The 13,546-nt window shown below is 27.6% G+C and overlaps 1 protein-coding gene across 7 annotated transcripts in view; it reads right to left on the bottom strand.

Moving 5' to 3' along the window:
- LOC100206152 (uncharacterized) overlaps positions 1-13,546 on the bottom strand; it is a 184,509-nt gene that overhangs the window by 42,775 nt on the left and 128,188 nt on the right. For all 7 annotated transcript variants that reach the window (XM_065802267.1, XM_065802268.1, XM_065802273.1 and 4 more), the window contains 2 exons: positions 10,459-10,644; positions 2,431-2,738 (listed from right to left, as the gene is read on the bottom strand). In XM_065802267.1, the coding sequence (XP_065658339.1) occupies positions 2,431-2,738; positions 10,459-10,644 (494 nt within the window). The remainder of the gene's footprint in view (positions 1-2,430; positions 2,739-10,458; positions 10,645-13,546) is intronic.

Raw genomic sequence — 13,546 nt, forward strand, 5'->3', positions numbered from 1 at the left:
AAATACTGAATCAAATTGCTTCTCATTCAGTTTTTTTTATTCATTTTAAAATTGTTTTCATTCACTTTTTTTTTACTCATATTTGCTCTTTTGCTTGATCTAGAGAAAGCCCAGAAACATCTAATATTTCTTTAACATAAACAATATCTGATTTATTGGATTAGAATAAAGGGATTTGGTATCTCCTCTTATAATATTATCTTCTATTCTATTTTTTATTTTACTCTCTTTTGCTATTTTATGCAGTAATATGGTCTTGTTGGTTTTGGTAGTCTCGCTGTTTTTAAACAAGCTAGACCATGTTTTGATTTAGTAGAGAACTCATTTGAAAATCTAATTGGATAAAGTCCTGCTGCCTTGTAGGATACGCTTTTTAAGGCAAAAGCCAGGAGAAACCAACTCCAACTTAAAACACCTCCTACCTTGGGGCTCTTGGTTGAGTAAAGGCTAGAGATGGTGTCTCAATAAAAATACTCATCTTGGGCAGATGTTAAACTCATCAAGCTAGAAGGCCTTATAGGTGAAAACCTATGGGGTAAGCAAATTCTATCTGTTGACTAGCCTCGCACCCCTTCTTCATCTATTAGACTGGCGTAGATGTATTTATAATACATTTTTTTAGAGTAGGATGTTGAGCGCTGGAACTCAATGCATGGTTTTTACCATGTCTCTGTTATTATGACTAGGCAACTCATTCTATTATCTTCTAATGAGGGTACAACTCTAAAACTCAGTTCTATGGTTTTGAGGCTGGCTGGTAGTCAGGTTTCCCAAACTTTGTGGTAGCTTTCAGAGAGGCTGATTCCATCAACAGCTGTGAAAGGTAAAAGATGGCGCACAGATGGTGTTCCTGTTCGAACTTTTGGTGTGCATTGTCGAGGCCACATTTAGAGCCCTTTGCTACGGCTTAGGGTTTAATAATAGTAGTGAGGCAATTGCTTGGACTATTAAATAATGTACTGAGTAATATCTGTGCTTTAAGTCAAGTTCTTTTTCAAATTTAAAAATTACTAAAGTACCAAAAACTATAAACCTAGTTCTCTAAATCTATCATTCACTGATATTCGTGGTCTTCGAAGTAACTTTTCTTCTGTTGAGTCTTATCTCTTGAAAAGTTCACCAGACCAACTTGCTCTTTGTGAGACAAATTTGAGCTCAGCTGTTTCATCTTGTGATCTTAGCAATGATGGTTATCTTTCTTTAATTCGTAAAGATTCCAATAGTCACATGCTTGGTCTGGGTATCTACATTCATAAGAATTCATCCATTTGTCAGGAATGATTACCATTTCTAATGGTAACCATTAGTTTCATATCTATGAGCAAAACAATTCTCCAGAAAACAGAAATCTGTTTACTATTGCTAGAAACCTTTGTAAATAGGTTTTGTCTAACTCCAAAACTTGCTATTCTTATGTCACGAAATCTTGTATTTCATCTCAAAAATTAGGCTCTCGTAACTTCTGGAGAACTTTTAACAGTATTTATAATAAGGGTAAATCTGTTATTTCTCTTGTATGGTTTAGATTTTGTCACCTCACCTAAAAAAAGATGAATTGTCTTTTCATCAATATCATCTCTTAATTCCACTAGTTGCAATCTACCTGATATAACTGTCAAACAGGTTTTTTTTATAACAATTTTAACAAAATTTTGTTAAATTTGTTATAAAAAAATTACATAAACATATTATGTTATGAAGAAAATTCTATAAAATAAAAAGTAAATTATAAATGAATTTTATAATTTAATTACTTTATACTGATATTGGTAAATTGGTATAAAACATTTTCATAATTAATTTATGCACTTATTTTAACACAAATTATGCAAACCTTGGACAAGCAACCAAAAATTAAACCTTGGACAAGCAACCAAAAATTAAACCTTGGACAAACAACCAAAAATTAAACCTTGGACAAGCAACCATAATTAAACCTTGGACAAGCATTATTATTTTTATTTTTGAGCAATAACCATCAAATAGCAATGAAAGAAATTTGAACCAAACATTAAACTAATTAGAGAAATTTGAACCAACCATTCAACCAATTAGAGACATTTGAAATAAATAGCCAAGTAAATACTAAATAACTTTTTATTAGGGTATAAAAAATAACAACAAAATTGCTATAAAATTATTGCTTTTTTCATAATATAATGCTATTTAGTCCTTTTAACTTCTAATTCACTATAAATCAATTTCAACTATTAAAGGTAATCAACAATTACCAGTAAAAAAAAATAATCATGTTCATTGTTAGAAAAAAAGAATCATGTTCATTGTTAGTAAAATAAATTCTAAAGACTACAGTGATTAAAAATAGTTTAAAAATTAAACTGTAAATAACAATGTTTTTTTTTAATGTTATACATTTATTTGTTGATACTTACACATGTTTGTAAACAAATATTATTATTTAAAACTCACCTTAATTGGTTGAACAAAAAAAACAGAATGAAAAAATGAAAACAACATTGAGACCACCCATTTGTCAGATGTTACTTTTCCAAAGGTAAATCCATAAACAATCACAAAAAAAGAGCTAGCTACTGATGATGCAAATGATATGAAATATGCAATATAAATTAACCAATGAGGCAAATGTTTATTTTCAATGTTATCATGTTTACCATGGAAAAATAAAGCTCGGAAATATTTAACTCGAGAATTATGCTTTTTTACATCTATCATTTCTTGTTTTGCTAGTGAAATAGATTTTCTTGCAGCATAAGTTACTAAAAAAATGTTATAAAAATTCATACAACAAAATGCTGAATGTAAAATTATCAGTTGATATTTAATATGGGGTCATATATTGCAAAAGATTAAAAAAAAAAAATTTTTTCTTATATATAAGGCTGTCATAAAGGGTGTGTGTGGGAGTGTGTGACACCTCCCAATCAATGATTTTTTTGTTCATTTAGTCAGCAAACTTGACCCTTTTAGACAAGTCAGTTAGCAAATGTTGGCCTTTTAGACTAGTTAAATGTTTTTTTTTTCCAACATATTCGCTTTCAACAAGGCTGCAAGCAACCATTATTAGAGTTGGAAGTTACTGGAAGAAAAAAAATAAAGTTTATAGAGCAAGATAACAATTGAAAGAAGACTTAAAATATTATGTGAATGCAAATTGCAATGCAAATTATGTGAATCAGGAAAACAAGATAAAGGATGCGAATTCCAAAGAACTGATGTTCGAGGAAAAAAACTAGATAAATAAGAATTTTTGGAGCACTTAGGAACAGTCACAGTAAAAAGATGAGAATTAATTGAATGGTGAGTAACCCCAGAATGAATTTTAGTAGATGGCACAAGAGACACTAGCTCTTTAGAGCAGTGCCCATTATAGTATTTATTGAAAAGAGAAAGAGAAGCAACATTATGATGATGTGATAAAGGTTGGAAGTTAGCTGCAAGAGCAGGTACAACTTTGTATACAATGCATTTTTGCACCTTGTCTAAAAGAGAATGGGCATCATTGGAAGATCCGCCCCAGATATGGCAACAGTATTCCATACAAGGAGGTATTTGAGATTTATAGAGATAAAGAATAGAATCCAGAGTAAGAAAGTGTCAAGCACGATAAAGAGATGCAGCCTTAGCAGATGCTAATTTTGCAATGGATTTGATATATAGTTTTCAAGAAAAATCGGAAGTAAGAGTTAATCCTAGAAAGTGAAGGGTAGATAACTCATTGAGTACATTACCGTTCATAAATATAAGAAGATCTAAATTATTGCAATAACAATTGATTGTCAAAAAATAGGGTTTAATCTGAATTAAAGTTCACCAGCCACATTAACATTCACCAGCCACATGAGTCCCATGCTGCAGATAAAGTGAGATCCTATTCAAACTCAAATGCCCCATCCAAGCAACCAGAGAGTGTTGGTTTCTTATCAAGACAAGAATAAATGGTAGTATCATCAGCAAACAAGGCCACCTTAGATGTGAAAATATCCAGAAGATTGTTATCGTAAACTAAAAAGAGTATAGGGCCAAGGATAGAAACTTGAGGAACCCCTGAGGTTAGAGGATATGAAGAAGAGTGCTGTCCATTGAGGACAACTTTTATACTACGATTGGTAAGAATGGATTCAATAATCTTAAAGATGTTACCTGATACATCGTAAGAAGAAACCTTATGGAGACCAGCATGCCAAACTTTACCAAAAGTTTTAGAAATGTCAAGAGCTTTAGCAAATGGGCTGTAGAACGAGAAGATCAAAACCCTGATTGATGATCAGAAAATAAGTTATTAGATTCAAGATGAGAGATTAAATGTTTGTTAACTAAAGACTTAAAATCCTTTTTTATGATAGGTAGATAAAAAGACTAATGGGACAATAGTTAAACGAGTTAGGTCGATTGGAAAACAAGACTTTGATAAGCACTTGTTATAAGTATAGACAGCAGCTCTGGAGAAAACATCTGCAAGACTATAACAGATATGTTGTCCGGACCACAAGGTGTAGAAAAGTCTAAAATGTCAAGCAATTGATCAACATGTTTGTCTGTCTATATCAGGCAGAACGCAACTAGTGGAATCAAGAGTTGATATTTGATGAAAAGTTCTTAGCAAACAATTTAACTTTGTTTTTAGGTGGTGACAAAATCTGAACTATACAAGAGAGGTGGAATAATAGACTTGTCCTTATTATTGATACTATTAAAGATTTTCCAGAAGTCACAAGAGCCTAATTTTTGAGATGAAATGCAAGATTTCATGACCTGAGAATAGCTTCTAGCAAAGTAAACAGATGTTTGTTTTCTTGAGAAATGTTTTGCTTATAGATACAGAAGCAATGGTTTCGATTGGAAATTGCAGTAGCACAATGTGAGGAAAACCATGGAGAAGAGTGAGGCTTGACTTGGAATTGTCGAGTTGGAATAATATAATTACATACATATGTATACATATATATACATATATATATATATATATATATATATATATATATATATATATATATATATATATATATATATATATATATATATACATATATATATATATATATATATATGTATATATATATGTATATATATATATATATATATATATATATATATATATATATATATATATATATATATATATATATATATATATATATATATAAGTAAGTTTTATTTTTATTAAGAGTGCTCGTGAATGATATCAAAGCTATATTATTGTTTTTAACTATACAACCCTCGGAATTAGGAAAAATGAGATCGACAATAATTTGCAGACCTCAATCTTATAGAGGTCGGCATCAGGTCATCAAATTATTTGATACAAAGGCCTGACCTTTGTATATCATAAGACATAGAAATGAGGTCGGCAATTTATTGCCGAGACAACATAAATCAAGACCAATATCAAAACAACATGAATCAAGACCAATACCTTCAAGTGTTAAGAAATCACATGCTACCTACAGCCAGAGAGCTTTATGGCAGAAGAGTTTCCTTTATCTTCCAACATGATAATGTACCTTACCATAAAACTGAGCGAGTTTGTGATTTCTTACACGATAGGGGTGTTGAGCAAATGGAATGACCACCACAGAGCCCAGATATGAATCCCATGGAACATGTATGGGGAAATCCTGTTCAGGGCAATCAGGGGTAAAAAGCCACACAATAAGGATGGACTTTGGAACTTGCTGCAAAATACTTAAAATAACATCACTCCACAGCACCTTCAAGATCTTATTGAGTCTAGCCTAGATGAATTGAACAGCTGCGTTTAGCTGAGGGCGGACATACTAAGTATTAGTAATTCTTCCTGTTCTTGATTGACTATTTATTGTAGTTTATGAAAAAGGTAAACACTGTACAAATATAGGGTGATTGTTTGGTGTTTCTGTTTTTTCTAGCAAAAAAATTTCATTAAAAGTTTACTGGACACATGACTTTTTTCTGCCACTGTTTATATATATATATATATATATATATATATATATATATATATATATATATATATATATATATATATATATATATATATATATATATATATATATATATATTGTCCTGTCAAGGCAAAAGAAAGCAAGCAACTGAACTGGAAAAAAATAGAACAATAATACAATCATGCATGACTTGAAAAAAAAAACAATATACAATAATGCCAATTTGCATATACCATTCTAAACAATGGCAATCTCTTAGCTTAAACTCCATTAAGCTAATTTCAGGCCTAAAGTGGACTTTGATTCTGGATCCCAAAGTTGCTATTTAAAAAAACAACAAAAAAAGTAGATTAAAAAACTTTAAGGACATCCTAAAATACACTACATTGGAGAAAATAGAAAGTATTCCCCATAGATTTTCAATCGGGTTTAGAACTCGACTACACGCGGGCCACTCCATTTCATGGATATTTTAATCTTTAAACCAAACTTTTGTAAACTTTGAAATTCGGATAGCAACACTGTCTTATTGAAAAGTAAAACCTTCACCCATTAATTTTTCCCTGTGTTCAATAAAATTAATTTCTAGTAGGCCAATGTAATCCTGTGAATTCATATTTGTTGAAATCTAAAAGCCCCCCTAACCATAACAGATCGATCACCAAAGTTATGACTCATCCAAGTTTCTTCCTCTTTTTAAAGATTGTGCCAGTAATATTGATAACCATCAGGACCATCTGGATTGAACTTTTTTTCATCACTAAAGAGAATTTGATACCACTCTTTTGCCAAGACATGTGTTCTTTTGCAAATTGTAATCTAGCTTCGTTATGACGAACAATATATATATCTGTATCTTTGTATGTCTTGATTACAACTAATTCTTCATTGTTTAATGCTTACCACATCTTATTTTGCATTCAGGTATCAAAAACAAAATGTTAAAAACTTTATGAAGACTGATTTCACAGTCTTTGTTTTACTTACAAATAATAACAAAAAAAGTCACAAATATGTACCACCAGATCAAAATATACAAATAAACTGAAAATAATTATTACTGAGGCTAATTCTATTTGTTAACGCAAATATTAAGTATTATACATTTTATGCTTTTATCAAATGTACCGCAATTCAATTATAATCTAAAAAGTTGTGAACCTTATGGAACCAGCCTGCCTCAGGGCCTTATGGAACCAATCTACCTCTCAGCCTTAGGAAATAGGAAGATAATTCAAAAAGAAAAGGAAAGAAGAGAACTTAAAATAAACACTTAAAAAAAAATTGTAAATTGTATGTAAATAGAGTCAGTAAAATATGAAAATAAAAAAGAATTACAAATCACAGATCTTGAAAGAAAAAAACGAAATAAATATTGTTTGAGTATCAAAAAACAGTTTAGTAGTGAGAACTTAGCTAAATAAAAAATCATGAAAGAGAGAGTTTAGAAAGACAGAGGTTAGAGAGAAAGAGTTTACAGAGAAAGAGTTAACAGAGATAGAGTTTAGAGAGAAAGAGTTTAGAGAGAAAGAGTTTACAGAGACAGAGTTTAGAGAGAAAGAGTTTAGAGAGAAAGAGTTTAGAGAGATAGAGTTTACAGAGATAGAGTTTACAGAGAAAGAGTTTACAGAGATAGAAAAATGATGAAGTTTAGAAAGTTAAAAAAGAGCTAGAATTTAGCAAAAGTAAGAATACAACAATCTGAAAGAAGCTCAAGAAATGTGGCGGCTAAAACAAGTTTAATCATATTCACAATACAATTTTGGTGCTTATTTTTTAAAAAAGTGCATACTTAAAATAATCAGCTTATATATGACAATAGAATTCTATATAAGGCCAAAAAAAAAATATTTTTTTAAATATATTGAGTTTTGTTTTGAATAAAATTCACCAGTCACTGCAAGCTGCAATTTATAAAGGTATAAACAGAAAAGGAAAATGAAAATAAGGTTACCTCTCTTCAACACATTGAAAAGAGGTAACCTTAGCAGATGTAAAAAACAGAGTGTATATAGGTGTGTGTGTGTGTGTATGTGTGTGTGTGTGTGTGTGTGTGTGTGTGTGTGTGTGTGTGTGTGTGTGTGTGTGTGTGTGTGTGTGTGTGTGTGTGTGTGTGTAATATGTAATATATAAACTTAAATTATCTATATAATTTTTAGGTTGTTTGTAATTGCTAAATTCGTATAACATAAAAAAAGGACGATAAAACCCTACAATTCTTCAAGGTGGTCAGACACTTTGTAGAATTATATTCCCTGTCTTTTACCTGACTTATTACATTTTTCCCTGACTCAATTATATTTTTAAGTTTAAATTTTTATATTTTGTAAATCTTGCTAGTAAATGCTTCCCAGATTAACAGCAAAGTTGTTTTAAAAGATCCATATTATATATTAAATATAAATTTTTTATTTTTTCTACATCTTTATAATATATAAGTAAAGTATTAAGTATAATTTTTATATCTTACTTAAACTTCGGTCTTTACTTTATTATGACAATGAAGTGGAGTAAGCTTTTTACAAATAGTTTAAAATTAAAATAAATTTAAACACTGAATATAAATTAAACAATTAAATTTCACAAACTTGTAAAAATAAAAACAAAGAGTCTAATAATAATATAAATAAAAATACAATCAGTATAAAATAAATATGCATATATATTTTAAACATTTGTTCCCATTTAAATATGTATTTAGCAATATTCAAATCTTAAACATTTGTTCTCATTATTCTAAAGATATTTATATTTGGAAATTTTAATAGCAAAAGAAATTTTTTTTTGAAAAATGTTGAAAGAAAAGCTATCAGCTAATTTTATAAATATCTCAGTTAATGTGAGTTAAATAAAAACATTTTAAAAGAAAGTATTGTGAAGGAAAAAAAAATCTAAATACATATCCAATAAACAGTATATTATACTGCATATTGTATATTATTATTTTAATTTATCAATACTAAATACATATCATACATTGAATACATATTTTTTATACTTTCTATATTGTTATACTATATAAGTTATTATAGCTTACTTAAATTATAATAACTTATATCATCTTATATATAAACTTATATCAATATATATTTATACTTATATATATATACTTATACATATACTTATATATATATACTTATATATACTTATATATATATATATACTTATATCAATTATATAACTTATATCATCTTATATATATCAACTTATATATAAATTATAATAACTTATAACATTCTGTTCTTTTACTAGTTATGAACTCTCAACTTTCTTTGTTGTCCTTGGTGCACAGAAAAACCTTTTATATAAAAATTAGCTACTAAATTGCTTTCGAGTTTGTTTTTAAAAGCAATCTATTTTCATTAACAAATCTTTTCATTTTTAAAATCGGCTAAGATAGCTTGTGGGTTTGTATTTTTTTTTTAAATCTTTTTTTAATACTTTCTTTTGAAATAAATTTTTTTTTTAAATAAAATTGAAAAAATAACTTACAACATAATTTTGTTTAAATTAATATAAAAATATATCACATATGTGGGAAGACGAGGGTGGCAATACAAACAAAATATTTGTACTTTATGTTATTTTACTTTTATATAAAAAAATTTTATCCTTTAAAAAAAAAATATTCTGCTCCTTTAATTTAATCTTTAGTTTACTGAACTATTAAATTTAAATTAAAAAGTTTGTTTTCTACAATTTATTACAAAAAAGATTATATTTTTGAGCAAATGTTTTTGCTATAATTTATTCTGTATTTATTAATTGATTTTCTACTAATTTAATTTAATATTACTCATTAATAATATTATATTAATATTAAATTAAATTAATAATATTAATTTAATTTAATATTATTATATTATTCTTTGAGCATTGAGCACTCTATATACATACATACATACGTATATACATACATATATACATACATACATACATTCATACATTCATACCATAGGGACAGTTGCAGAACTCTAAAAGTCGATTCTAAAAAGTTTGATAGGAAAGTTCATGAGGCACTTGAAATACAGTACCGCCAATGTGCCCCTCAACAAAATGGTATCTGAGGTAAATGGTAAATGAGGGATAATATGTATCAACAAAATTTTGGATGCCATTTTTGGCACACTTACGTCAGAAAACCATCAAAGTTGAAACCATCCCATTGACATAAAATAGAACTGCTGTTTTAAAAATAAAATATAAACAAAAACAAACAAAAAACTTTTAAGCTGAAGATGCTGGAAATTTCTTTTAATAAATAAATTTAGTACGGAGGAAAATTCGTACTTACTGATGTTTTAAAAATAATAATATACTTGCATACATATACACACACGCATATATATATGTATATATATATGTATATATATGTATATATATATATATATATATGTATATATATATATATATATATATATATATATATATATATAATATATATATATATATATATATATATATATATATATATATATATATATATATATATATATATATATATATAAACAGCCATTAATTAATTACTTTATATGTTATGATAAAAAATAAATACCTTCATCTTTTTTATTCACTTCATACTTTGAGTGACTTTTTTTTTTGGGTCCAGCATTTTTAAACAGAAAGGTTATAAGAAGATTACACGGAACTACAATTATTGCAGTGGCCACTGATGTTTTCATTTCATTTATTGAAAGTGTCATGGGACCTAAAGAAATTGATGGAGAAGGGGGTCCTGAGGCTAAAAAAAAAAAGTTGGACAAAATTAAAATATCTACTATATTTACTGAAAAAATGATTTGTAAATATAAAAATAATAATAATAAAAAGAAGAAAAAACTGTGTTTTAAAGATGAGTTGAACAAGAGAATATATTTAAGTATGGCAAGATAATTTTAACTTTATAATTTTAAATATCAAGTCAAAAGTTAATAGTTAAAAGATAAGATTAATGAGATATTAACAATTTAAAAAGATAAAATAAGATTATAATTTATACTGTTAAATAAGATTATACCTAAATAACTGACATATAATCATTAACATACTTAAACAATTTTCAATAGTCATCATAAAAGTAATAAAACGTAATCATCATCTTCATTGTCATCATTAACCCATTAATAAAAAAAATTATCAACAATTTAAATGTTGGTAATTTTTTTTATTAATGGGTTTATGATGACAAAAAGTTTTAATGTCAAACTTTTTTAGTACTTAAAAAATGCTTTTATAACTGGTTTTACAACTTTTTATTTTTTTGTACTAGTTTCTTTTCTGAAACTATTAAGTAAATAAAAATTTTCATTTTAGAAACCAAAGTTAATAATTGGATTATTAACTTTAGTTTTTAAAAAATAAAACTTCTAATTTACAAGCCATAAATGATTTAAAATAAGAAATGACTTTAGCAACGGAAGCTGGAGTGATTTAAGTAACCTGGAATGGCAGGAGGAGTATCACCATTAGATTTAAGAGTCGAATTAAAAGAAAATTTCTTTGCAAATAATTCTGCCTTATTCTTGGGAGCGGTAATAAGATCTGGCCAATGAATAAGTAATGAAATGTTTAACTTGCCTTTGCTAATGACAATAGAGCCTAATGACAATAGAATAGATAACTCACAGAGGACTCTTATTGAGTACTTTAAATTAAAGATTTACAAGGTCATCATTGATAAATAATAGCGAATGATACACAAATATCTTTTACATATTTGAACTTTTTTCGAATTTTTTCTTTGAATTTTAATGCTATATTTTTCTATACAATGTACTTATATCCGAAGATATTGTTGGCTTAGCTTAGGAACAGCCACAAATAGTCATTAAGACTAATCCAAAGTAGTGTCTGTTATTGACCAACATATCAAAACAGTTTGAATTATTCAAGGTATTTTAGTTTTTTTTTAAAGTGAAAGGATTAACTATTGTTTTGATTTTTATATTTTTGGATATTATTTTGTCATAGAGGGACACTCCCAGTATGAAATAGAGAATTGTGAACATTTTGTTGTTTTTATTGGCAATTTAAATTTTTCTGTTTCTTTTGTGGTTTATCTGTTTGTGTTAATTTGAAAAATATTATATGAAAAATGAGATGGCACTAACACAAATTTATATCTAAACATGAATAGAGTATGTTGATTATATATGAATATGTTGACATTAACTTGGTCGACATTTAAGTGCATTTAAGGTTTTTAGTAAAGGTTTAGCATGGGTAAATTTATCTTTATTGTAAACTAGTCTTAATTTGTGTTTTTTTTCTTATATGAAGAGAACTTAATATGGATTTGTGGGTACTTGCTCAAATAATATTTGTGGGTACTTGCCCACATAATATTTGTGGGTACTTGCTCACATAATATTTGTGGGTACATGGGCCCATATAACATTTGTGGGTACTTGCCCACATAATATTTGTGGGTACGTGGGCCCATATAATATTAGCATACCTAAGATAACTATAAATGTAGGAAAAATTTTAAAATCTTATGACAACATAGATATTATTTTGTAAACAGATTTTGTAGACATAGATTTTATGTTGTAGAGTTCCCCTATATTTTTTGAAGTGTTGGTGTTTAAGGTATTTATATGGATTTTCCAGAATATTTATTTGTTAGTTCTTTCAATGTCTATTTATATCGAGGAAAGTATATTTAAGTTTAGTTGTAAATAGTTGTATAAAAGTATATTTTTAGAATAAAACAATTGTATAAAGTTTTTTCACTATTTCTTGATTGCTTGTTTACTTGAACCAGATGTTCAGATTTTCAAGCTCATTGTTCATACATTTAAAAAGTTAACGCTGGCATTAAGGAATGAAATAAGTTAGTGTTGATAGCAAACAATATTACATAAAGTTTTTTTGAGGCTTTAGCAAAACCATTAATATATAACAGAAAAACTAGGACTCCAAGTATGAAACCTTGAGTAACACCACATTTTACTTTTACTAGTTTTAGAGGTTTATATTTATCCTAAATAACATTGCTGTCTGTTACATTGTTGTCTGTTACAAAGGTAGTTTTTAAACCAATCAAGATGTTTTTCATCCCATAGCTTTACATTTTTTAAAGTAAAATGTAACAGTTACAGTGTTGAACACTTTTGACAGGTCTATAAACATTCTTAATACAAATTTTTATATTTTAGACTAATTAATTAGATCTAAAATAGCGTGTTTAGTTGCTTTAGGAAGCTAAACTGTTTTTTATTGAGGATTTTACTTTCAGTTAAATATTTGTATAATCTGTTATATCTGTTACTCGTTCAAGAATCTTAGAGAAGGTAGGAAATACAGAGATAGATTTGTAATTATTTACAAATCTATCTCTGTATTTATATAAGTATAATTCATCATTTGTAAATATCTGCACAATTTTAGCTATTTTTAATTTATTCGCTCTTTTGTTTTAAATACTTTGAGTATTTTTGAGGTTCTTTTGTTATTATAAAGATGTTTAATACTACATTACTACAAATATCATCTAAATCTGGAGTTTTATTTAATTTTGAGGAATGTTGAGTTCTATATGTTCTATATATGAGTTCTATATATTGAGTTCTATAGAGTTCTCATGCAGTAGTATAACTAGGGAGTTATGCGGTACTATAACTAGGGAGTGATTATTATAG

The sequence above is a fragment of the Hydra vulgaris genome, chromosome 08, assembly GCF_038396675.1.
Source record: "Hydra vulgaris chromosome 08, alternate assembly HydraT2T_AEP".
Lineage (NCBI taxonomy): Eukaryota > Metazoa > Cnidaria > Hydrozoa > Anthoathecata > Hydridae > Hydra > Hydra vulgaris.